The sequence below is a fragment of the Chiloscyllium punctatum genome, chromosome 11 (genome assembly GCF_047496795.1).
Source record: "Chiloscyllium punctatum isolate Juve2018m chromosome 11, sChiPun1.3, whole genome shotgun sequence".
Lineage (NCBI taxonomy): Eukaryota > Metazoa > Chordata > Chondrichthyes > Orectolobiformes > Hemiscylliidae > Chiloscyllium > Chiloscyllium punctatum.
Genome location: NC_092749.1, coordinates 1,802,968 through 1,828,007, shown reverse-complemented (window position 1 = coordinate 1,828,007; position 25,040 = coordinate 1,802,968). Strand labels below are relative to the sequence as shown.

Here is a 25,040-nt window from a genome sequence, read left to right as displayed (position 1 = left end):
TTTATAATTCCCTATTACTGATGTCAGACAAATTGGTCTGTAATTACCTGGCCTATCCCTGCTGTCCTTCTTGAACAAAGGAACCACATTGACTATCCTCCAGTTAGCTGGCACTTCACCTGTGCCCAGTGAAGTATGGAGTATCTTCACCAAGACCACAGCAAACTTCTCACTTGTCTCTTAAAAGAGCCCAAAAGGTGTTGCGCTGGAAAAGCACAGCAGGTCAGGCAGCATCGACGGGCAGGAGAATCGACGTTTTGGGCATCAGCCCTTCATTAGAAACTGATGAATCCTGAGCTGTTATGGGATAAAGTGAGGACTGCAGATGCTGGTGATCAGAGTCAAAACGTGTGGCACTGGAAAAGCACAACAGGTCAGGCAGCATCCGAGACGCAGGAGAATCGACTTTTCGGGCACAAGTCCTTCATCAGAAACTGAAGGGCTTTTGCCCGAAACGTCGATTCTCCTGAAGCTTTTCCAGCGCCACACTTTTTGACTCTGATCACCAGCATCTGCAGTCCTCACTTTGTCCGATAACAAGCCAGGATACATCACATCAGACTCTGGGATTTATGCACCTTTACACCCATTAAATTATCCAACACCTTCTCCTTATTAATCTTAACATGCTCTTGAACCTCATCATCCCAGCTGAAATGTCCAACTGTAATATATTTCTCCTATGTGAATAAAGATATGAAATATTCATTTTAGACCTCACCCATGACCTCTGGCTCCACAGCCCATGGTACTGCCCCATCTCCAGTAGGACTATCTACATACTGGCACAACATGTTCTCCAGGATGCACTGTAACTTTGTGACTCCATCTGGTCCTTTCACACTAAGACAATTCCAGTTAATGTTAGCAAAATTGAAGTCCTCCACAGCTATAACACCTTCCTTTAACACCTTTCTGTGATTTGCTTACACACCTGCTCCCCTATCTCCCTCTGACTGTTGGGAGATCTGTAGCGAAATCCCAGCAAAGTGAACACCCCTTTTTAATTTCAAAGATCCACCTAGATGGCCTCATTTGAAGAGCCCTCTAGGACATTCTCTCTCATGAATGAAATGATGATTTCCTTTATCGATCATGCAATGCCTCCATCTGTCTTACATTCTTCCCCCAACTACCACCGCTATGGCCTGAAACCTTTCTACCCTGGAATGTTGAGCTATCAGTTCTGTCCTTCCTTCACCAATTCTCAGAGATTGCAACAATATCAGATTCCCATTTGCTGATTAATGCTCAATGTTTATCTGCATTACCAGTTGGACTTCTTGCATTAAAATTTAGCTTTCCAGACCTTCCATGTGTCTTTTTGCCCATGTCTTCTCCTCCTGCCCAACTGTTCTGGTATTCTTTCTATTCCTGATTGGACCTTGCTCCCAACTTTACAACCACTCTCTGTCCCATCCCTCTACTAAAACTCCAACAGAATGAGCAAACCTTCCAGCGTGGAAATTGGTCCATTCTGGTTCAGGCGCAACCCGTCTAGCTTGTACAGGTCTCAACCACCCTGGAAACAGTCCCAATGATCCAAAAATATCAAGCCCTCTCTCCTACACATTTAGCCACACATTCATCTGACCTATCTTCTTATTCCTATCCAGTGTACAGCATTGCACTAGAAGCAATGCAGAGAAGACAACTATACTAGTCCTTCTCTTTAATCTACTACCTAACTCTCTAAATTAATTTCACAGAACCTCTTCTTGTTTTACCCATGTCATTTGTATCGAAATGTACCATAACTGTTGGCTGTTCACCCTCTCCCTTCAGAATATCCTGCAGTTGCTCTGAGACATCCCTGACCCTGGCACCAGGGTGGCAATATATCATCTCCTCACTATATCCCCTTGTCCCTTAGCCATATCCCCATATTCTTTAATATCTTTAATGATAAACTTATAAATAAATGCTCTATTGAGCCGCTGTCCACTAACTCAGCTTGACAACTCTAATAGCAAATATTGAAATAAGTAACAGTACATTTCAAACAAACTGGTTTATAACTATCTGACAGTGATCAGTCCATACAATGTGCTTATCTACACCCTGGAAAGTGAGGAGTTAGACATAATCTGTTGAGTTTTATAGTGTCTTCCTGTTTATGATAAAGATACTGTCACCATGATGCTGTAGTTTCTTTACTAATAGTTGAATTAATGTATCAGAACGAATAGGGAGATTTAGTGAACACTGAACATCAATCACTTACCTGAACAGAATACATGATGATCTTGAAACACCGGACTGCAAACAGCTTAGGCTCCCACAGTGAGTGGTTATCTAAGTGCCTGAGGAACAAATGACAAGGATTTACATTGGCCCATCCTGTCAAATTCTGCCATGATAGAACTTTAACAAATTCAATTTTTGTGTCTAACCTTTCGTGTTGTTAAGTGTTGGGGAGAGTGCATCATGTTTGTTTTCAAATCTTTCCATGTCCTTGTCCCTCCCCGTTCTTTAAACTCCAATTCTGGTTTCTGGTTCATCCTTGATTTCAATCGTTTCATCACTGGCAGCTATGCCTTCAGATGCTTGGCCCTAAAGTCTTCAATTTCCTTTCTAAAACTCTCCACCTGCCTTGCTTTCATCCTTTAGGAAAAACCATCCCTTTGATCAGACTTCTAGACATCTGACCATAGAGTCAAATTATACAATCATAGAATTATAGAGTGTGGTGCTGGAAAAGCACAGCCAGTCAGGCAGAATCCAAGGAGCAGGAGAGTCGACGTTTTGAGCATAAGCTCTTTGTGAGGAATGGGGGGCTAGCCCAAGGTGGCTGAGAGATAAATGGGAGGGACGATGGGGAGAAGGCAGCTGGGAATGCAATAGGTAGATGAAGGTGGGGGTGAAGATGATAGGTTGAAAAGAAGGGTGGATCAGATAGGTGGGAAGGAAGGTGGACAGGTAGGATAGTTCAAGAGGGTGGTGCTGAATTGGAAAGTTGGATCTGGGATAAGTGCGGGTAGGGGAAATGAGGAAACTGGTGAAATCCACATTGATCCTGTGTGGTTGGAGAGTCCCAAGGCTGAAAATGAGGCATTCTTCCTCCAGGTTAGGCACCCAGGTCGGGTGGCTAGAGTTTGGCGGTGGAGGAGGCTCGGGAACTGTATATCCTTGGTGGAGTGGGAGGGGGAGTTAAAGTGTTCAGCCACAGGGAGGTGGGGTTGCTTCGTGTATGTGTCCCAGAGATGTTCTCTGAAAGATTTGGCAGGTTGGCATCCTGTCTCCCCAATGTAGAGGAGAGCGAAACTAACTAGGTTAGTTTGGGAAACTTGGTCAGCATGGGTGAGTTGGGCTGAGGGTCTGTTTACATGCTGTATGACTCTATGACCAGGATCCTGAATCTGAACAAAGGAACTATGATGGCATGAGACAAGACCTGGACGTCCTTATACACGAGTCACGAAGCATAAGCCTGCAGGTGCAGCTGGCAGTGAAAAGCCCAAATGGTATATTGGCTTACATAGCAAGAAGATTCAAGAACTAAAACAGGGATGTCTTGTTGCAATTTTACAGGTTTTGGTGAGATTGCAGCTGGAACATTGTGCATAGTTTTCATCTCTTTCTCTGAGGAAGGATGCTCTGGCTAAGGAGGGAGTACAGCGAAAATTTACCAGACTGTTTTCTGGTTTGGCAGAACTAATGAATGAAGACAGATTAGATTGGTTAGGATTATATTCACTGAAATTTGGAAGAATGAGGGGTATCTCATGGAATCCTATATAATTCTAACGGAGGTCAACAGATTAAATGCAGAAGGATGCTCCCGACAACCGAGGAGTCCAGAACAAAGGAATCACAGTTTAAGAATACATGGTAGGATATTTAGAAGTAAGATAAGGAGAAATTTGTTTACTCAAGAGTGGTGGAATTCTCTACCACAGCACGCGGTTAAGGCCAAAATGCTGAATAGTTTCAAGAAGGAGTTGAAAATAGTTCTTAGGGTTATCTTTTAAAGGGATCAAAAGGTACAGGGTGCAAGATGGAACAGGGTACTGAGTTGGATGATCAGCCATGTTCAATTGAATGGTGGAACAGGCACAAAGGGCTGAATGGCCTACTCCTGTTCTTATTTCTCTAAGTTTCTTTCTGTAGTTAATGTGGAATGTAAGGAAAATAGTGCTGGCTAAAGGCTGTGATCACAATGAGTTAACAGGGTTGCAGAAGTAGTTTAAATGGCTGTGTAGAGTCAGTATTAGGAAACAGTGTACATTTATCTGTGGGCGCGGGAGGGTTAAATGGGTATGCCGAGTCAGTGATGCGGAGAGTGGACTGTGGAATGGAATTAAATGAGTGACCAGATTCAATGATAGGGTGGGGTATAGATAGGGCAGTGAGAGAGGATTAGATGAATAAAAGCAAAATGCTATGGATGCTGGAAATCTGAAACAAAAAGAATGCTGGAGAAGCTCAGCAAGTCTGGTAGTATCTTTGAACAAGAGAAACAGAATGAACGTTTTGAGTCTGGTGAGACTCTTCTTTAGAACAGTGGATTGAATGGGTGGATGGAGTCAGTGGTAGGGGAGAATGTGCATGGCATTTCATAATTCCTTCTCTCCTCACATTACATTGATCAAATGCAGCTCCACTGTGATGTCATCAAATTTAGCTGCAAATTGGTCAGTCCGTTGGACTCTATTCAACAAACACAGCACGTACATTAAAACTGGCTTGATGGCATTTTTGATGTTTCCATATGCTGCACGGCCCAGCAACTCTCGGAGGCAACCTTCAGCTACAGCAGCAGGACTCTCCTTCTCCTTCTCAGTTGCTTGCAGTGGTGATGGAGAACGACTAAAAAGATTTATTAAAGAGAATTAGAACTTTTCAAGAGATGCCAAATTCAGCATCTAAAAACTAGAGATAGCAAGAACAGATACAAAAATAAGTGAAGAATGTAGGAGGGCATCCCAGGCAGAACTAAAAATGAGGTGGTGAAGCTACACCACAGGACTACTAGCATGCCAAACAGTATGGTAGTAAGTGTTAGAGCTAAGCGATTGCACAAACAATGGATCAAATCTAAGCTCTGCAGTCCACCTCCATCCAGGTTTGAATGGTGATGGATATTTAAACAATTGACAGGAAGTGAAGTTCAGGTTGTGAGTTTGTTCGCTGAACTGATAGGTTTGTTCCCAAACATTTCATCACCATGCTAGGTACCATAATCAATGAGCCTCTGTTAAAGCCTCTGTTCCCCACCACTTTCTATTTATGTGTCTTGGTCTGTTACGGTGGGTGATATCATTTCCAATTTGCAGCAAGCTCCGTTGGACAACAAATAAAAAGAACTGGAAATTATATCACCCACCGTAACAGACCAACACACATAAATAGGAAGTGGGGCAGAACATTTGTGCTTTAACAGAGGCTCACTGATGATGGTACCTAGCATGGTAACGAAACGTCTGAGAACAAACCTACCAGCTCAGTGAACAAACTCACAACCTGAACCTCAACCTGAGCTACATATCTTCTCAAAAACCACAGGAAGTGGAGTCTCTACAAATATTTAAATGGGACAGTTATTAAACAGATCTAGTCACTCAATAATGGGCATCCATCAACAGCAGCAGAATTGTATTCCAGCATAATCTGAAACGTCATGGCCCAGCATATCCCCCAGTCAACCATTACAATCAGGCCAGGGAATCAATCCTGGTTCAATGGAGAGTGCAGGAGGGCACGCCAGGACCAGCACCAGGCTTCCCTGAAAATGAGGTGTCATATTGGTGAAGCTACCAAACAGAACTAATTCTATGCCAAACGGCATAAGCAGCAAGTGATAGACAGAGATAAGCAATTCCACAATTCCACAATGAACAGATCAAATCTAAGCTCTGCAGTCCTGCCACGTCCAAACATGAATGGTGGTGGACAATTAAACAACTCACTGGAGGATGAGGCTCCACAAATATCCCCATCCTCAATGATGGAGGATCCAACACATCAGTGCAAAAGATAAGGAAATAGCTGAAGAACTTAATAAATACTTTGTGTCAGTCTTCACAGTGGAAGACATGAGTAATATCCCAATAATTAAGGAGCATCAAGGAGGAGAGTTGAGTATGGTAGCCATTACAAAAGAGAAAGTGCGAGAAGAGCTATAGGGTCTAAAAATTGATAAATATCCTGGCCCCGATGTTCTGAGGGAGGTGGCTGAAGAAATAGTGGAGGCATTTGTTGTAATCTTTCAAAACCACTGGAGTCAGGGGAAGTCCCAGATGATTGGAAAATTGCTGTTGTAACCCCCTTGTTCAAGAAAGGATCAAGACAAAAGCTGAAAAATTTTAGGCCAATTAGCCTAACCTTAGTTGTAGGTATAATTCTTGAATCCATTGGAAAGGATGAGATTTCTAAATTCTTGGAAGTGCAGGATTGGATTAGAACAAGTCAGCATGGATTTAGTGAGGGGAGGTCGTGCCTGACAGACCTGTTAGAATTCTTTGAAGAGGCAACAAGTAGGTTAGACTGGGGAAACCCAGTGGATGTTATCTACCTCGACTTGGAAAAGGCCTTTGATAAGGTGCCTCATGGGAGGCTGCTGAGTCAGGTGAGGGCCTATGGTGCTCGAGGTGAGCTATTGGCATGGATTGAGGATTGGCTGTCTGACAGAAGGCAGAGAGTTGGGATAAAAGGTTCTTTATTGGAATGGCAGCTAGTGACAAATGGTGCCCCGCAGGGTTCGGTGTTGGGGCCGTAGCTGTTCACTTTATGAATTAATTATCTGGATGAAGGGACTTCAGCAAGTCATTTGATAAGGTTCCCCATGGTAGGCTCATTCAGAAGGTCAGGAGGAATGGGATACGGGGGAACTTAGCTGTCTGGATACAGAATTGGCTGGCCAACAGAAGACAGCGAGTGGTAGTAGAAGGAAAATATTCTGCCTGGATGTCTGTGGTGAGTGGTGTTCAATAGGGCTCTATCCTTGGGCGTCTACTGTTTGTAACTTTTATTAATAACTTGGATGAGGAGATTGAAGGATGGGTCAGCAAGTTTGCAGATGACACAAAGGTTGGAGGTGTTGTTGACAGTATAGAGGGCTGTTGTAGGCTGTAGCAGACATTGACAGGATGCAGAGATGGGCTGAGAGGTGGCAGATGGAGTTCAACCTGGATAAATCCGAGGTGATGCATTTTGGAAGGTCGAATTTGAAAGCTGAGTACAGGATTAAGGATAGGATTCTTGGCAGTGTGGAGGAACAGAGGGATCTTGGTGTGCAGGTACATAGATCCCTTAAAATGGCCACCCAAGTGGACAGGGTTGTTAAGAAAGCATATGGTGTTTTGGCTTTCATTAACAGGGGGATTGAGTTTAAGAGTCATGAGAGCTGGGCAGAAAGGTGGCATATGGAGTTCAATGTGGGTAAGTGTGAGGTGATTCACTTTGGTATGAGTAACAAAACGATGGGGTACTGGTCTAATGGTCGGATACTTGGTAGTGTGGATAAGCAGAGGGATCTTGGTGTCCATGTTGTACACAGATCTCTGAAAGTTGCCACCCAGGTAAATAGTGCGGTGAAGAAGGCATATGGCGTACTGGCTTTTATTGGTAGAGGAATTGAATTCCGGAGTCCTGAGGTCATGTTGCAGTTGTATAAGACTCTGGTGCGGCTGCATCTGGAGTATTGTGTGCAGTTTTGGTCGCCATGCTATAGGAAGGATGTGGAGGCACTGGAACGGGTGCAGAGGATGTTTACCAGGATGTTGCCTGGTATGGTAGGAAGATCATATGAGGAAAGGCTGAGGCACTTGGGGCTGTTTTCATTGGAGAAAAGAAGGTTTAAGGGTGACTTGATAGAGGTGTACAAGATGATTAGGGGGTTAGATAGGGTTGACCATGAGAACCTTTTTCCACGTATGGAGTCAGCTATTACGAGGGGGCACAGCTTTAAATTAAGGGGTGGTAGGTATAGGACAGATGTTAGGGGTAGATTCTTTACTCAGCGAGTCGTGAGTTCATGGAATGCCCTGCCAGTAGCAGTGGTGGACCCTCCCTCTTTATGGGCATTTAAACAGGCATTGGATAGGCATATGGAGGATAGTGGGCTAGTGTAGGTTAGGTGGGCTTGGATCGGCGCAACATCGAGGGCCAAAGGGCCTGTACTGCGCTGTATTTTTCTATGTTCTATGTTCTATCTTGTTCGAGCTCTATAAAACTTTGGTTAGACCGCACTTGGAATACTGCGTCCAGTTCTGGTCGCCCTATTATAGGAAAGATGTGGATGCTTTGGAGAGGGTTCAGAGGAGGTTTACCAGAATGCTGCCTGGACTGGAGGGCTTATCTTATGAAGAGAGGTTGACTGAGCTCAGACTTGTTTCATTGGAGAAAAGGAGGAGGAGAGGGGACCTAATTGAAGTACACAAGATAATGATAGGCATAGATAGAGTCGATAGCCAGAGACTATTTCCCAGGGCAGAAATGACTAACACGAGGGGTCATAGTTTTAAGCTGGTTATAGGAAAGTATAGAGGGGATGTCAGAGGCGGGTTCTTTACACAGAGAGTTGAGAGAGCATGGAATGCGTTGCCAGCAGCAGTTGTGGAAGCAAGGTCATTGGGGACATTTAAGAGACTGCTGGACATGCATATGGTCACAGAAATTTGAGGGTGAGTACATGAGGATCAATGGTCGGCACAACATCGTGGGCTGAAGGGCCTGTTCTGTGCTGTACTGTTCTATATTCTATGTTCTATGACTGGGGACATTCTGATTAAGTTTGCTGACAGGCAGGTCATTCTGAGGAGGTAGGGAGGCTGCAGAAAGATTTATACAGTTTAGGGGAGTGGTCCAAGAAATGGCTGATGAAATTCAACGTGAGCAAATGCGAGGTCTTGTACTTCGGAAAAAAAAATAGAGGGACGGACTATTTTCTAAACAGTGAGAAAATTCATTAAGTCAAAGTACGAAGGGATCTTGGAGTGCTACTCCAGGATTCTTTAAAGGTTAACTTGCAGGTTGAGTCTGTGGTTAAGAAAGCAAAAGTAATGTTGTCATTTATGACAATAGACAATAGACAATAGACAATAGATGCAGGAGTAGGCCATTCTGCCCTTCGAGCCTGCACCGCCATTCAATATGATCATGGCTGATCATTCCTAATCAGTATCCTGTTCCAGCCTTATCTCCATACCCCTTGACTCCACTATCTTTAAGAGCTCTATCCAATTCTTTCTTAAATGAATCCAGAGACTGGGCCTCCACTGCCCTCTGGGGCAGAGCATTCCACACAGCCACCACTCTCTGGGTGAAGTAGTTTCTCCTCATCTCTGTCCTAAATGGTCTACCCCGTATTTTTAAGTTGTGTCCTCTGGTTCGGCATTCCCCCATCAACGGAAATATGTTCCCTCCTGCCAGAGTGTCCAGTCCTTTCATAATCCTATACGTTTCAATCAGATCCCCTCTCAGTCTTCTAAACTCAAGGGTATACAAGCCCAGTCGCTTCAGTCTTTCCGTGTAAGGCAATCCTGCCATTCCAGGAATTGACCTCGTGAACCTACGCTGCACTCCCTCAATAGCCAGAATGTCTTTCCTCAAATTTGGAGACCAGAACTGTACACAGTACTCCAGATGTGGTCTCACCAGGGCCCTGTACAGCTGCAGAAGCACCTCTTTGCTTCTATACTCAATCCCTCTTGTTATGAAGGCCAGCATGCTATTAGCCTTCTTCACGACCTGCTGTACCTGCATGCTTGCCTTCATTGACTGGTGGACAAGAACACCCAGATCTCTCTGAACAGCCCCTTTACCTAATTTGATACCATTGAGGTAGTAATCTGCCTTCCTGTTCTTGCCACCAAAGTGGATAACCAGACATTTATCCACATTAAACTGCATCTGCCATGCATCTGCCCACTCACCTAACTTGTCCAGGTCACCCTGTAATCCCCTAACATCCTCATCACATTTCACCCTACCACCTAGCTTTGTGTCATCAGCAAATTTGCTAATGTTATTGCTGATACCATCTTCTATATCATTTACATATATTGTAAAAAGCTGCGGTCCCAGCACGGATCCCTGCGGTACCCCACTGGTCACTGCCTGCCATTCCGAAATGGAGCCGTTAATCACTACCCTTTGTTTCCTATTAGCCAACCAATTCTCTATCCAATCTAGTACTTTGCCCCCAATACCGTGCGCCCTGATTTTACTCACTAACCTCTTGTGTGGGACTTTATCAAAAGCTTTCTGAAAGTCCAGGTACACTACATCCACTGGATCTCCCTCGTCCATCTTCCGAGTTACATCCTCAAAAAATTCAAGAAGATTAGTCAAGCATGATTTCCCCTTCATAAATCCATGCTGACTCTGTCCTATCCTGTTACTATTATCCAGATGTGCCGTATCTCAAGAGGGTTGGAATGTAAAAACAGCAATGTGCTACTGAGACTTTATAAAGCTCTGGTAAGGCCCCATTTAGAATACTGTGTCTGGTTTTGGGCCCAACACCTCAGGAGGGACATACTGGCACTGGAGCGTGTCCAGCAGAGAATCATACGGATGATCCCTGGAATGGGAGGCCGAACATATGATGAACAGCTGAGGATCCTGGAATTGTATTCATTAGACTTCAGAAGGTTGAGGGCAGATCTAATAGGAACTTACAAGATAAAGCATGGCTTAGAAAGGGTGGATGCTGGGAAGTTGTTTCCGTCAGGATACTAGGACCCATGGGCACAGCCTTAGAATTAGAGGGGGTCAATTTAAAACGGAAATGAAGAAACACTTCTTCAGCCAAAGAGCGGTGGGCCTGTGGAATTCATTTCCACGGAGCGCAGTGGAGGCCGGGATGCTGAATGTCTTCAAGACAGAGATTGATAAAGTCTTAATCTCGCAAGGAATTAAAGGATATGGGGAGAGTGCGGGTAAGTGACGTTGAAATGCCCATCAGCCATGATTAAATGGTGGAGTGGACTCCTTGGGCTGAATGGCCTTACTTCCACTCCTATGTCCCATGGTCTTATAAGGTTAATGCTTTCGCAGCAATCTTCAGCCAGAAGTGCTGAGTGGATGATCAATCTCGGCCTCCTCCAGTGGTCCCCAGCATTACAGATACCAGTCTTCACGGAGAAAGTGAGGACTGCAGATGCTGGAGATCAGAACATAGAACAAGACAACACAATACAGGCCCTTCAGCCCTCGATGTCACACCAACCTGTGAAACCAATCTGAAGCCAATCTAATGTATACTCTTCCATTATCATCTATATGTTTATCCAATGACCATTTAAATGCCTGTAAAGTTGGCAAGTCTACTACTGTTGCAGGCAGGACATTCTGCGTCCTTACTTCTGTCTGAGTAAAGAACCTACCTCTGATATCTGTCCTATATCTATCACCCCTCAATTTAAACCTATGTCCCCTTGTACTAGCCATCAGCATGAGGAAAAAGGCTCTCACTGTCTACCCTATCTAATCTTCTGACCATCTTGTATGTCTCTATTAAATCACCTATGAACCTTCTTCTCTCAAATGAAAACAGCCTCAAATCCCTCAGCCATTCCTCATAAGACTTTCCCTCCATACCAGGCAATATTCTGGTAAATCTCCTCTGAACCCCTTCCAAAGCTTCCACATCCTTCTAAAAATGCGGTGACCAGAACTGCACACAATACACCAAGTGCGGCCGCACCAGAGTTTTGTTCAGCTGCAACGTGACCACATGGCTCTGAAATTCAATCCCTCTACCAACAAAACCTAACACACCATATACTTTCTTAACAACCCTACTAACCTGGGTGGCAACCTTCAGGGATCAATGCCCATGGATACCGAGATCTCTTTGCTTATCCACACTACCAAGAATCTTACATAGCCCACTACTCTGCATCAACTTACACTTTTCTGCATTAAACTCCATTTGCCACCTCTCAGCCCAGCTCTGCAGTTTACCTATGTCCCTCTTCCGGCAATATCCACAACTCCAGCAACTTTAGTGTCATCCACAAATTTACTAACCCACCCTACTACACCCTCATCCAGGTCATTTATAAAAATGACACACAGCAGTGGCCCCAAAACAGATCTTTGCGGTACCCCACTAGTAACTGAACTCCAGGATGAACATTTCTCATCAACCACCACCCTCTATCTTCTAACAGCTAGCCAATTTCTGATCCAAAATGCTAAGTCACCCTCAATCTATGCCTCCATATTTTCTGCAATAGCCTACTGTGGGGAACCTTATCAAGTACTTTACTAAAATCCATATAGCCCACATCAACCACTTTAACTTGATCCACCTGTTTGGTCATCTTCTCAAAGAACTCAACAAGGTTTTTGAGTTACGACCTACTCTTCACAAAACCTAATCAAATTATTCCTTTCTAGATTATTATAAATCTTATCTCTCATAATGCTTTCCACACATTACCCACGACTGAAGTAAGTCTCACTGGTGTATAATTTCCAGGGTTGTCTCTACTCCCTTTCTTGAATAAGAATGATGTGATCAAGGATAGTCAGCATGGTTTTGTGAAGTGCAGGTCGTGCCTCACAAACCTTATTGAATTCTTTGAGAAGGTGACGAAGGAGGTAGATGAGGGGAAAGCGGTAGATGTGGTATATATGGATTTTAGTAAGGCGTTTGATAAGGTCCCCCATGGTAGGCTACTGCAGAAAATACAGAGATATGGCATTGAGGGTGAGTTGGAGGTTTGGATTAGGAATTGGCTGGCTGGAAGAAGACAGAGGGTAGTAGTTGATGGCAAAGGTTCATCTTGGAGTGCCGTCACTAGCGGTGTTCCGCAAGGATCTGTTTTGGGACCATTGCTGTTTGTCATTTTTATAAATGACCTGGAGGAAGGGTTAGAAGGTTGGGTGAGCAAGTTTGCGGATGATACGAAAGTCGGAGGAGTTGTAGACAGTGAGGAAGGATATGGCAGGTTACAGCGGGATATAGAGAAGCTGCAGAGCTGGGCAGAAAGGTGGCAAATGGAGTTCAATGTAGCTAAGTGTGAAGTGATTCACTTTGGTAAGAGTAATAAAAAGATGGATTACTGGGCTAATGGTAGACTACTTGGTAGTGTGGAAGAGCAGAGGGATCTTGGTGTCCATGTACACAGATCTCTGAAAGTTGCCACCCAGGTAAATAGTGCAGTGAAGAAGGCATATGGCGTACTGGCTTTTATTGGTAGAGGAATTGAGTTCCGGAGTCCTGAGGTCATGCTGCAGTTGTATAAGACTCTGGTGCGGCCGCATCTGGAATATTGTGTGCAGTTTTGGTCGCCATACTATAGGAAGGATGTGGAGGCACTGGAACGGGTGCAGAGGAAGTTTACCAGGATGTTGCCTGGTATGGTAGGAAAATCCTATGAGGAAAGGCTGAGGCACTTGGGGTTGTTTTCATTGGAGAAAAGAAGGTTTAGGGGTGATTTGATAGAGGTGTACAAGATGATTAGGGGGTTAGATAGGGTTGACAGTGAGAACCTTTTTCCACGTATGGAGTCAGCTATTACAAGGGGGCATAGCTTTAAATTAAGGGGGGGGTAGATATAGGACTGATGTTAGGGGTAAGTTCTTCACTCAGCGAGTCGTAAGTTCATGGAATGCCCTGCCAGTAGCAGTAGTGGACTCTCCCTCTTTATGGGTATTTAAGCGGGCATTGGATAGGTATATGGAGGATAGTGGGTTAGTGTAGGTTAGGTGGGCTTTGATCGGCGCAACATCGAGGGCCGAAGGGCCTGTACTGCGCTGTATTCTTCTATGTTCTATGTTCTATGGTCTAACAGGGGAACAACATTTGCTATCCCCCAGTCTTCTGGCACTATTCCTGTAGACAATGACAACATAAATATCAAAGTCAAAGGCTCTAGAATCTCTTCTCTAGCTTCTCAGAGAATCCCAGGATAAATCCCATCTGGCCTAGGGGACTTATCTATTTTCATTTCCAGAATTGCTAACACCTCCTCCTTACACACCTCAATCCCATCCAGTCAAATAGCCTGAATCTCAGTATTCTCCTCGACATAATTGTCTTTTTCCTGCGTGAATACTGACGAAAATATTTACTTAGCATTCTCCTATCTCTTTGTATTCCACGCACAATTTCCCACTACTGTCCATGACAGGCCCTAATCTTATTCCAGTCATCCTTTTATTCCTGGCATACCTCTAGAAAGCTTTAGGGTTTTCCTTGATCCTACCTGCCAAAGACTTCTTATGTCCCCTTCTGCCTCTTACTAGCTCTCTGCTTCGGTCCTTCCTGGCTAACTTGTAACTCTCAAGCGCCTTCACATCTCATCTTAACATAGGCCTCCTTCTTCCTCTTGACAAGAGATTCAACTTCTTTGGTAAACCACGGGGTTCCCTTGCTTGACCACTTCCTCCCTGCCTGACAGGTACATACCTATCAAGGACATGTAGTAGCTGTTCCTTGAACAAGCTCCATATTTCAGTTGTGCCCATTCCTTGTAGCTTTCTTACCCATTTCTATGCATCATGAATCTTGCCTAATCACCTCATAATTGCATTTCCCCCAGCTATAGCCATTGCCCTGTGGTATATACCTCTCCCTTTTCATCGCTAAAGTAAACATAACCGAATTGTGGTCATTATCAACAAAGTGCTCACCTACCTCCAAACCTAACACCTGGCCTGGTTCATTACCAAGTACCAAACCAATGTGGCTTCGCCTCTTGGCCTATCTACGTAGTGTGAAAAAGTGAGGACTGCAGATGTTGGAGATCTTCAAGAATGTGTGCTGCACACATTGGACAAAAACGGACCCATTGAAAGTGCTTGAATTATAGTGCTTCCAGTCAATATTTGGAAAGTTAAAGACCCCATAACAACTACTCTGTTACTTTCATTCCTATCCAGAATCACCTTTGTAATCCTTTCCTCTACATCTCTGGACCTTTTTGGTGGCCTATAGAAAACTCCCAACAGGGTGACTTCTTTCCTGTTTCTAACCTCAGCCCATACTACCTCAGTGGACGAATCCTCATCAAACGTCCTTTCTGCCATCGTAATACTGGCCTTGACTAAGAATGTCACACCTCGCCCTCTTTTACCACCTTCCCTGATCTTACTGAAACATCTAAATCCCGGAACCTGCAATTACCATTCCTGTCCATACTCTATCCATGTCTCAACATCGAAGTCCCAAGTACTAACCCATGCTGCAAGTTCACCCATCTTATTCCGGGTGCTCCTGGCATTGAAGTAGACACACTTCAAATCACCTTCCTGCCTGCTGGTACACTCCGGTGACCTTGAAACCTTCATCATGACCTCACTACTCTCAATTTCCTGGACACTGGAGCTGCAAATCAGGTTCCCATCCCTCTGCTGAATTAGTTTAAACCTCCCGAAGAGCATTAGAAAATTTCCCCCCAAGGATATTGGTACACTCTGGTTCAGGTGTAGACCATGCCATTTGTAGAGGTCCCACCTACCCTAGAATGAGCCCCTATTATTCAGGTATCTGAATCTCTCCCTCCTGCACCATCCCTGTAGCCACTTGTTCAACCACTCTCTCTCTCTCTCTCTCTCTCTCTCTATCTCTATTCCTTGTCTCACTAGTACATGGCACAAGTAGCAAACCAGAGATAACCAGAGTCAAAAATATCAGTCTTCAGCCAATTTGATTCACTCCAAATGATATCAACAAATGGTTGGAGACCTTGATTACTGCAAAGGCTACAAACACTGACAACATTTCAGCAATAGTACAAAGGCTTGTGCTCCAGTACTTGCCACTCCCATAGCCAAGCTGTTCCAGTATAATTACAACACTGGCAGCTACCTGACAATATGGAAAATTGCCCAGGTATGTCCTGTGTAGAAAAGCAGGACAGAATTAACCTAACCAATTGCTTGCTCCATCAGTCTATTCTTGATCATCAGTAAAGTGATAGAAGGTGTAAACAGCAGAACTATCAAGCTCAGCAATAACCTGCTCAGTGACGCCCAGTTTGGGTTCCACCAGGGCCACTCAGCTCCTGACCACGTTGAAGCCTTGGTTCAGACATGGACAAAAGAAGGGAGGTGAGAGTGACAGCCATTGACATCAAGGCAGCAGTTGACTGAGTGTGGCATCATAAAGCCCTGGCAAAACTGGAATCATTGGTTATCGGGGGCAAACTCTCCAGTAGCTGGAGTCATATCTGGCACATAGGAAGATGGTTGTGACAGTTGAAGGTCAGTCATCTCAGCTCCAGGACATCTCTGCAGGATCTCCTCAGGGTCTTAGGCCCGACCACCTTCAGCTGCTTCATCAATGACCTTCTCTCCATCATAAGGTCAGAAGTGGGTACGTTTCCCGATGGTTGCAGAATGCTCAGCACCACTTGTGACTCCTTGGATACTGAAGCAGTCCATGTTCAAATGCAACAAGATCTGGACAATATCCATGCTTGGGCTGACAGGTGGCAAAAGTTATACTACATAAATGCCAGCTATTGACCAGCTCCAATTAAAGACAATCTGACCATCATCCTTTAAATCATCATTGAATCCTTGGGGTTATCACTGACCAGAAACTCAACTAGAATCACCATATAAACACAGTGGCTATAAGATCAGGTCAGAAGCTAGGAATACTGCAGTGACTAACTCACCTTCTGACTCCCCAAAGCCTGCCGATCATCTACAAAGCACATGTCAGGAGTATGATAGAACTTTCCCCATTTGTCTGAATGAGTACAGCTCCAACAACACTCAAGGAGCTTGACACTTTCCAGGACAAAGCAGCCTGATTGGTTGGCACTACATCCACAAGCATTGAATCTCTTCACCACTGACACTCAGTAGCAGTCGTGTGTACTATCTATAAGATGCACTGCAGGAATTTACCAGCATCCTCAGACAGCACCTTCCAAACCCATGACCACTTCCATCTAGGACAAGAGCAGCACATACATGGGAACACCACAACCTTCATGTTCCCCTCCAAGCCGCTCACTGTCCTGACTTGGATTATATGTCACTGTTCCTTCACTGTTGCTGGGTCAAAATCTTGTAATTCTCTCCCTCATGGCATTGTGGGTCAACCTGCAGCAGGTGGACTGCAACAGTTCAAGAAGGCAGCTTACCACTACCTTCTCAAGAGCAACTAGAGACAGGCAATAAATGCTGGCAACCCACCGGCACCCACATCCCACAAATGACTGAAAAGAATTCCCCCTCCAATGATTGGGCAGCACGGCACATCCATGCAAAAGATAAGGTTAAAGCATTTCTAACATTCTTCACACAGAAGCGTCAAGTGAATGATCTATCTCGATCTCTACTTGAAGTCTCCAACATCACACATATTACAGTCAAAAACTACTAGTGGCACTGGATGCTATAAAACTTATGGGCCCTGATAACATTAGAATCTTCACAGTACTAGAGACTTGTGCACCATAATCCAAACCAAGCTGTTCCAGTAAATCCACAACAATAGTACATGCCCAGCAATGTGGAAACTTTTACAGGTTTGTCCGATCCACAAATAGCATAACAAATGCAACACATCCATATCAGACTGCTAGCAATTATCAATAAAAGTGTATCAAGTAATACTTGCTCAGCAATAACCTGATCTCTTCGTAGTCAGTTTGAGCTTCAGGACCACTCAGCCTCCTGATCTCAATGCAGCTTTGTTCCAATCATGTTCCAAAGGAGCTGAAGCTAGAGATGAGGTGAGAGTGATTGCATTTGACATTAGGACAGGATTTATCAAGTATTAAATGGAGATCAGCTCAGTTGGCCAAATGTCTGGATGGCTGGTTTGTGGTGCAGTGTGACATCAACAGTATGGGTTTAATTCCAGCACTAGTTGAGGTTCCTGTAAAGGATTCTTCTTTTCAACCTCCCCACTCACATGAGGTGACCCTCAGGTTAAACCACATTGGCCATTTCTCTCTAGTGAAAGAGCAGCTATGGTCTGATGACGACGGTGACTTTATCTTACTTTAAGGGATTCTTGTGTTTCACTGGTGGTACCATACCCCTGGATCAGGAGCTCAGGCTTCTAGCCCACCCGCTCCAGAGTTGCATAATAACAGCTCCAAACAGGTTGATTTGAAAATATCTTTACCAAGTATGGTTTCAAGAAACCCTAGTAAAACTGGAGTCAATGGGAACCTTGGGAAAACCTCAACAAGATAGTTGTGGTTGTTTGAGGTCAATCATCTCAGTTTCAAGACACCTTTGCAGTAGTTCCTCAGGGTAATTTCATAGTTCAAATATTTAAAGCTGACCTTCCCTCCGTTACAAGGTCAGAAGTGGGATTGTTCGCATTCAGACCATATAAATGATAAAATAATAATAAATAAAATAGTAACATGTAAATATGGTGGTTACAGAGCAAGTCAGAAGCTTGGAATCCTGCAGCGAATAACTTACCTCCTAACTCCTCAAAACCTGACCACCATATTAAAGCACAAATCATGAATGCAATACTCTCCACTTGACTGGATGAGCACAGCTCTCACAACACTCAGGATGCTTGAAGTCATCTGTAAGTTTTTGTTGGTGCTCCAGTTTCCTCCCACAGTCCAAAGATGTGCAGGTTAGGTGGATTGACTGTGCTAAAAAAAACTGTTCCATCATGTTCAGTGACACACAGGCCAGGTGGATTAGCCATGGTAAGAAGCAGGATTACAGGGTTAGGATTTTAGGGGTGGGAGGGCAGTGCTGGCTCTGGGTGGAATGCGCTTTAGAGGACCAATGTGTGAAATGGCCTCTATCTGCACTGCAGGGATTCTATGATTCTATACAAAACAGCCTGATATATTGGCACTATATTCACAAACAGTCATTCCGTCCACCACCGACATTCAGTAGTATCATCGACAGATTGTACTGCAGAAATTCAGTAAGGCTCCTTAGACAGCCCCTTCCACATCCACCACCATCGTAGTTGTTAAGTCCTTCCCCAGGTGTTTGGAGATTAAACTTGTAAAAGTTAAGGAAGGTTCTAGGTTCGATCATAGGGGATATGAAAGATCATAGGAGAAGTGAAAAATCATCAGGGAATGAAAGACAAAGAAAGAGAGAGAAAGCGGTTGATATAATGCAAGGAAGGAACTTAATAGCTTACCTCTCAGTTTCCTCTGCTTGTTGCAAATTGAAGAGGAGGGAGGGGACAATTTTATCCATGTGCTGGGGTTCCCAAATGTTGGCCTGGAGCTCATCATTAACTGTCTTCCTTACCACACCCTGCAGACCCTTTATGCCAGCCATACGAATCCTGATGGGCAGAAAACAGCAAAAGGTACTGGGATTTCACCTTGTGGGAGGGCTTATTTAAAGTCCAGAAGGAAAGAGGTTCATGAGAATGATCTCAGAGTGATAGGCTTAACATATGAGGAACATTTGAGGATTCTGGGTTTATACTCGATGAAGTTTAGAAGGATGAGAGGAGATCTAATTAAAACTTGCAGAATATAAATGGCCTGGACAGAGTGGACGTTCGGAAGATGTTTCCATTGGCAGGAGAGACGCAGACCCGAGGGCACAACCTTAGAGTAAAGGGAAGACCTTTTAGAATGGAGATAAGGAAAAGCTTCTTCAACCAGAGATTGATGAATCTATGGAATTCATTACCACAGAATGCTGTGGAGCCAAGGTCATTGAGTATATTTAAGACAGCGATAGATAGGTTATTGATAGTCAAGGGGATCAAGATTTATGGGGAGAAAGAGGGAGAAGGGGGTTGAGAAACTTATCAGCCATGTTTGAATGGTGGAGCAGACTCAATGGACCGAATGGCCTATTTTCTGCTCTTATACTTTATGTTCTTATGGAAGAAGGAAAATGAGTCTTCCTTACTTCCTCCCTCCCTTAATATCAGAGGGCTTTGTCTGAGGGAGGATGGAAGATCCCAGACAATTCTAGGAATTCCACCTAGTTCACCATTATAAGGTATCAAATTAACTCTTCTCATCAAGAATTGGCATGCAATCTATTTCAGTAAATAGAAAATCCCCATTTGGTTGCTTGGCGTGAAGCAACTGAACCTAAAGGTGATGGATAGCTTTCGTCTCTGACCTTCAGATGGGCTCCTGGTCACCCTAGCAGAGTAGTTGTCGAAGGATCAGAGCATTAGGTGTTGATGGTCTTTCACAGGTGTAGGCAACATAAGCTCTAGCCAGGGAATGACCTAATTTGAAAAATTGTGACAATGTGGTGTGCTTTAACCATGCATTCACAGATCTCTATTACATCAATGTAACAGAGCCAATATAGTTCAGACATATTGTAGCTGAACAGTCAATCAAAGCAAGTCATGATAATTCTTTTCAGTAATGATTCACTACTCTTTAAAAACCCAATTCAGTGGGAGGGAGATTGAAAATCTCTCCTTAATGCCTTGTAAGTGGAACTGTGTTGGGTATCTACTCACTTCGTTCTGTCTGTAACATCATCGTGTCCTGAATGGCACATCTCACTAAACCTGGAGACGAAGAAATCATAACTTCGGTGATATGAAGGCGTGTCCTCTTCGATGTTTGCAAACTTTATGAACTGTTGGAGAAAATTATCTTTTTTACTAAAATAAATTCTGGTTCAGAGCAATTAAAAGAGCTCTTGCTCCTCACTCTTCTGTTATTGCTTCCTTATTGCACAATTTCCTTTAGTGATACACATGCTGTTTGATATTGTGTCAAATAAGTTTAATGAACTGGTTTTATTTACGTTAAAGCAGCTCAGATTTCAAGAGACCTGACAGAGGTATAATCAAAGGACTAGTGACAGATTGTTTTAGTTTGATAAAATGGGGAGGACCAGGGGAGTTTGTAATTAAATTGTGCAAAAGTAGATTGGGCGAAATGTTGAGCAATTATTCAATTCTAAAAGCCAGGAGAAATCACAGCCTCTTCCTGTCACCTCCTTGCTCTTTAGAGTCATCTCATTCTTGTTAGAGTCATAGTACTGCACTTACAGAAAAGAATGAGACCATTCAACTTCCTCTACATAGAAACATTATACCCTTTTCTTATAATCTTCCTTTCAAAACCCCTACGAAATAATAGCTCTGTCACTATGTGTCTTGTGCAGCACAATTCTATGTTCTGTACAGCCTTTTACAAGAAATTGTTGCTTCTCCCATAATTTTTCATTGACAATCCTCAATACCTATCATTTAGGCTGGGACAGGTTATAGTTGGTACAGTACAGGGAGACGAAGAATGAAAGCATGACCTCTGAAATAAGCTCTCTCTTTATCGCTGAGCAAAGACAGATGAAAGTAATTACCTAACATTTATCCAGCAATAATTTGGAAAGTTAAAAGATGCCATGAGAGTTATTACATTTGTATCAGTTCTCAATAATTAGAAGCCTTCTTCCTCTACAGTGCATGAGTTAATTCCAAGCTGTGGATGTGGAAAACTGACTCACCGAATTTGTACCCAGGATCTGCAATGCTGCTTTGTCAGACTCAAGGAGCTTGGCCACCATCTTAAGAAAGCTCTCTACGAATAAGTTGATGCTCTGGCAGTGACAGGCCATCAGGAGCTGGTCTAAAGCCTCCATTGCAATGCACACGTAACTGGCAAGCAAGTACACAGCACCATGAGAAAATTGCTACACCGGCTTACTTTATCTTTATCCTGTCCACAGGAGGGGTTTGCCAGTGCTGTTAGGGATGGTTTAAACTAATTTGACACAGGGGAGTGGGAGTGAAGGTTTAGCAGGCCCCCTCCCCCCAAGCAGTTCAAAAGAAGAACAGATACATACGTAAATTTCAGAGAAGTACTAAAGTAAGTGTAGTGATAGTGGGAGATTTCATTTTAAATGAATGTTGTGTTTCGGTGAGAGGGAATGATGTGGATATAGAAATCAGAGAGAAGGATTGTGTTATAATTTTAAAAATTAACATTGACAGAGAGAAGATTCTAAGTGATCAGGCAGGCAAAAGTAGATACATTTCCAAACTGGATGAAATGCATCCTGGGCTGCTGAGTGAGACTAAGGATGAAATTGCAGGGGCACTGGCAATAATTGTTCATTTGTCTCTGGCTACAGGAAAGATGCCAAATGACTGGCAGACACCCAGTTTGGTACAGTTGTTCAAGAAGGGAGCAAGGGGTAAATTAGGAAACTACAGCCCAGTCAGTCTAGCCTCAGTAGTGAGGAAATTGTTGGAAGTAACTCTGAGGGATAAAATTAATCTGCACTTGGAGAAGCAGGAATTAATCAAGCATAGACAGTGTAGTTTTGTTAAGGAGTGGTCATATCTGAGAAACTTGACTGAATTTTTTAAGAAGGGGACAAGGTGCTATTGATGTAGTCTACTTGGACTTCAGCAAGGCTTTTGATAAGGTCCCACATGGGAGGCTGATAGTGAGGACAAGGACCCTTCAGCATCCAAGGAAATTTACCAAATTGGATCCACAAATGGCTGAGTGGGAGGAAGTTGAGGGTGATTGTCAAGATGTGATTTTGTGATTGGCAGCCTGAATCCAGTGCAATTACACAGGCATCAGTGTTGAGAATGTTGTTGCTTGTGGTACATATAAATGATTTTGACTTGAATGTGTGAAGATCATTTAAGAGACTTTTCAATAGGCACATAAATATGCAAGGAAAGGAATAGGATATAGACTAAGCGCATGCAGAAGGGATTAGTTTAATTTGGTGTCATGTTCCGCACAAAATCATGAGCCAAAGGGCATATTCCTGTGCTATACAGTTCTGTATTCTATGATTGGTCATTCAGTTCAGGATGACATGAAATTGATCAATAGTGAAGAGGTTAAATCTGTTAGATTACAGAAGGATATAGTTGTACCGGTCAGATAGCATCAATGGCAAATGGAATTCAATCCAGAGAAATGTGAGATGATATACTTGGGCATTACAAAAAGCAAGAGAATATATGATGAACATGAGGACACTGGGAAGCACCTGGGATCAGAGTGACCTCACTGCACATATACTGGTCCCTTGAGGGAGCGGGACATAAAGTGGTTAAGAAGGCATATGGGACACTTGTGTTTATCAGTGTCCAACTCCTTTATCAGGAGTTCAAGAGCAGGGAGGTTAAACTGGAACTGGATAAAATGTTGGTTAGCCACAACTAGAGTACTGTTGTGCAGGTCTCGAATCCACCTTCACATCCAAGAGGGACATGATTGCACTCAAGTGGGTGCAAAGGGCATTAACAGGATATTCTCAGCAGGTCTGGCAGCATCTGTAAGGAGAGAAAAGAGCTAACATAGGGTCAGTTAGACTCGAAACATCAGCTCTGTTCTCTCCTTACAGCTGTTGCCAGACCTGCTGAGATTTTCCAGCATTTTCTCTTTTGGTTTCAGATTCCAGCATCCGCAGTAATTTGCTTTTAACAGGATATTGCCTGGGCTGGAGAGTTTTAATTATGAAAAAAGATTGGATAGATGAGTTGTTTTTCTTGGAGCAGAGGAGATGGGGTGGGGGTGGGGGTGGGGGGGGGGGAAGCATGATTGAGATGTACAAAATTATTCCTGAAGAAGGGCTCATGCCTGAAATGTCGATTCTCCTGCTCCTTGGATGCTGCCTGACTTGCTGTGCTTTTCCAGCAACACATTTTCAGCTCTGATCTCCAGCATCTGCAGTCCTCACTTTCTCCATGTGCAAAATTATGAAGGGCATACAGAGAGTAGATAGGAAAGAATTTTTCCCCATGGATCAATGACTAGGAGTCTCGATTTAAGGTGAGGGACAGGAGATTTGCAGAAAGAAAAAATTCAGTCAGTGGATGGTGGAAATCTGGAACTCATTGCATGAAACCGTCATAGCATTGAGGAAGTATTTAGAAATGCATCTGCAATGCCATGGTATTTTAAGGCTACGGCTGAAAAGAGGGTTCAGAATTGTTGGTGGTTGTTTTTTAGTAGCGTAGTCAGGAAGGCCAAAGGACCTTTTTTGGTGCTGTAGACCTCTGTGACTATATTACATATGATGTCACAGAAATTCAGAGGTAACATTCTGTCTGCACACTGCTACCTTTCAAACCACCATTTCTGCACAGAAAATGCAAATTTTGTCTGATTTTCTTTCAAAGTCTGCAGTATTGTACCTCTACTTTTGAATCTAGCTTTGTGGGGAAAAGTGGCTGGCAAGTTATTCATCACTCATAATTCATTTAAAATAGGGAAGGGAAATCAAGCAGAATTTCCACCCTTTGGCATGATCCAGGACAGGGTGAACTCCACAGCCATGTTCACTGCAATACTCACTGCGTAACTCTGTATAGGAGGGCCCATTCAAGTGGGGCTCAGAATTCAGGACTCCAAATGATGGAGGAAGAAAATTATTGGCAAAAAAAAATGTGAGACTAAATCTGAAATTAACTGTATCAAAGTAAGGAGAGTTATGCAATTTACTCGCTGTGAAATTCATATCACATGATTACCACCAAGTCACTGAACGTGATAGAAGGCAGCTCATCACCACTTCCTCAAGGGCAAGTAGGGATAGGAAATAATGCTGGCAATGCTCATATCCCATGAATGAACAAAAAAAAGATTTCAGTGTATGTGTGTTCAATGGTTTCACCAACAGCTTTATATAAGTATATAAAAAGTAAGAGAATAGTGAAGTAAATGCTGGCCCTTTAGAAGATGGATATAGCAACGTAATACTGGGAAACTCAGAAATGGGAAGGTACTAACTCAATATGTTGACTCTGTTTTCACAGTGGAAGATAATTTCTTTCCAGAAACTGCAGTGACTACAGAGGAACTTGATGAAATTACTATAAACTAGGGAGAAGACATTAAGTAAACTGATAGGATGAAAGGCAGATAAGTCCCTGGAGCCTGATAGCCTGCACCCCATGGTATTAAGAGAAGTTGCAGCAGAGCAAGTGGATGCAGTAGTTATGGCTTTCCAAAATTCCCTAGATTCCGGAAAGGTACTAGTGGATTGGAAACATTGACCAGTGTCAGCACGGTTTCATGAAGGACAAGTTGTGCTTGACAAACTTGCTGGAGTTTCTTAAGGATGTAACAGCAAGGTGGATAATGGGGATCCACTTGATATGCATATCAAGACTTCCAGATGGCATTAGACAAAGGTGCCACATAAAAGACTGATCCAGAAGG

The 25,040-nt window shown here is 43.5% G+C and overlaps 1 protein-coding gene across 3 annotated transcripts in view; it reads right to left on the bottom strand.

The window, feature by feature from the left end:
• Window positions 1-25,040, bottom strand: part of LOC140482671 (protein EFR3 homolog B-like) — a 207,068-nt gene that overhangs the window by 156,511 nt on the left and 25,517 nt on the right. For all 3 annotated transcript variants that reach the window (XM_072580177.1, XM_072580178.1, XM_072580179.1), the window contains exons 4-8: window positions 21,355-21,505; window positions 20,357-20,478; window positions 19,052-19,201; window positions 4,675-4,809; window positions 2,225-2,303 (exon numbers count right to left, since the gene is read on the bottom strand). In XM_072580177.1, coding sequence (XP_072436278.1) covers window positions 2,225-2,303; window positions 4,675-4,809; window positions 19,052-19,201; window positions 20,357-20,478; window positions 21,355-21,505 — 637 coding nt within the window. The remainder of the gene's footprint in view (window positions 1-2,224; window positions 2,304-4,674; window positions 4,810-19,051; window positions 19,202-20,356; window positions 20,479-21,354; window positions 21,506-25,040) is intronic.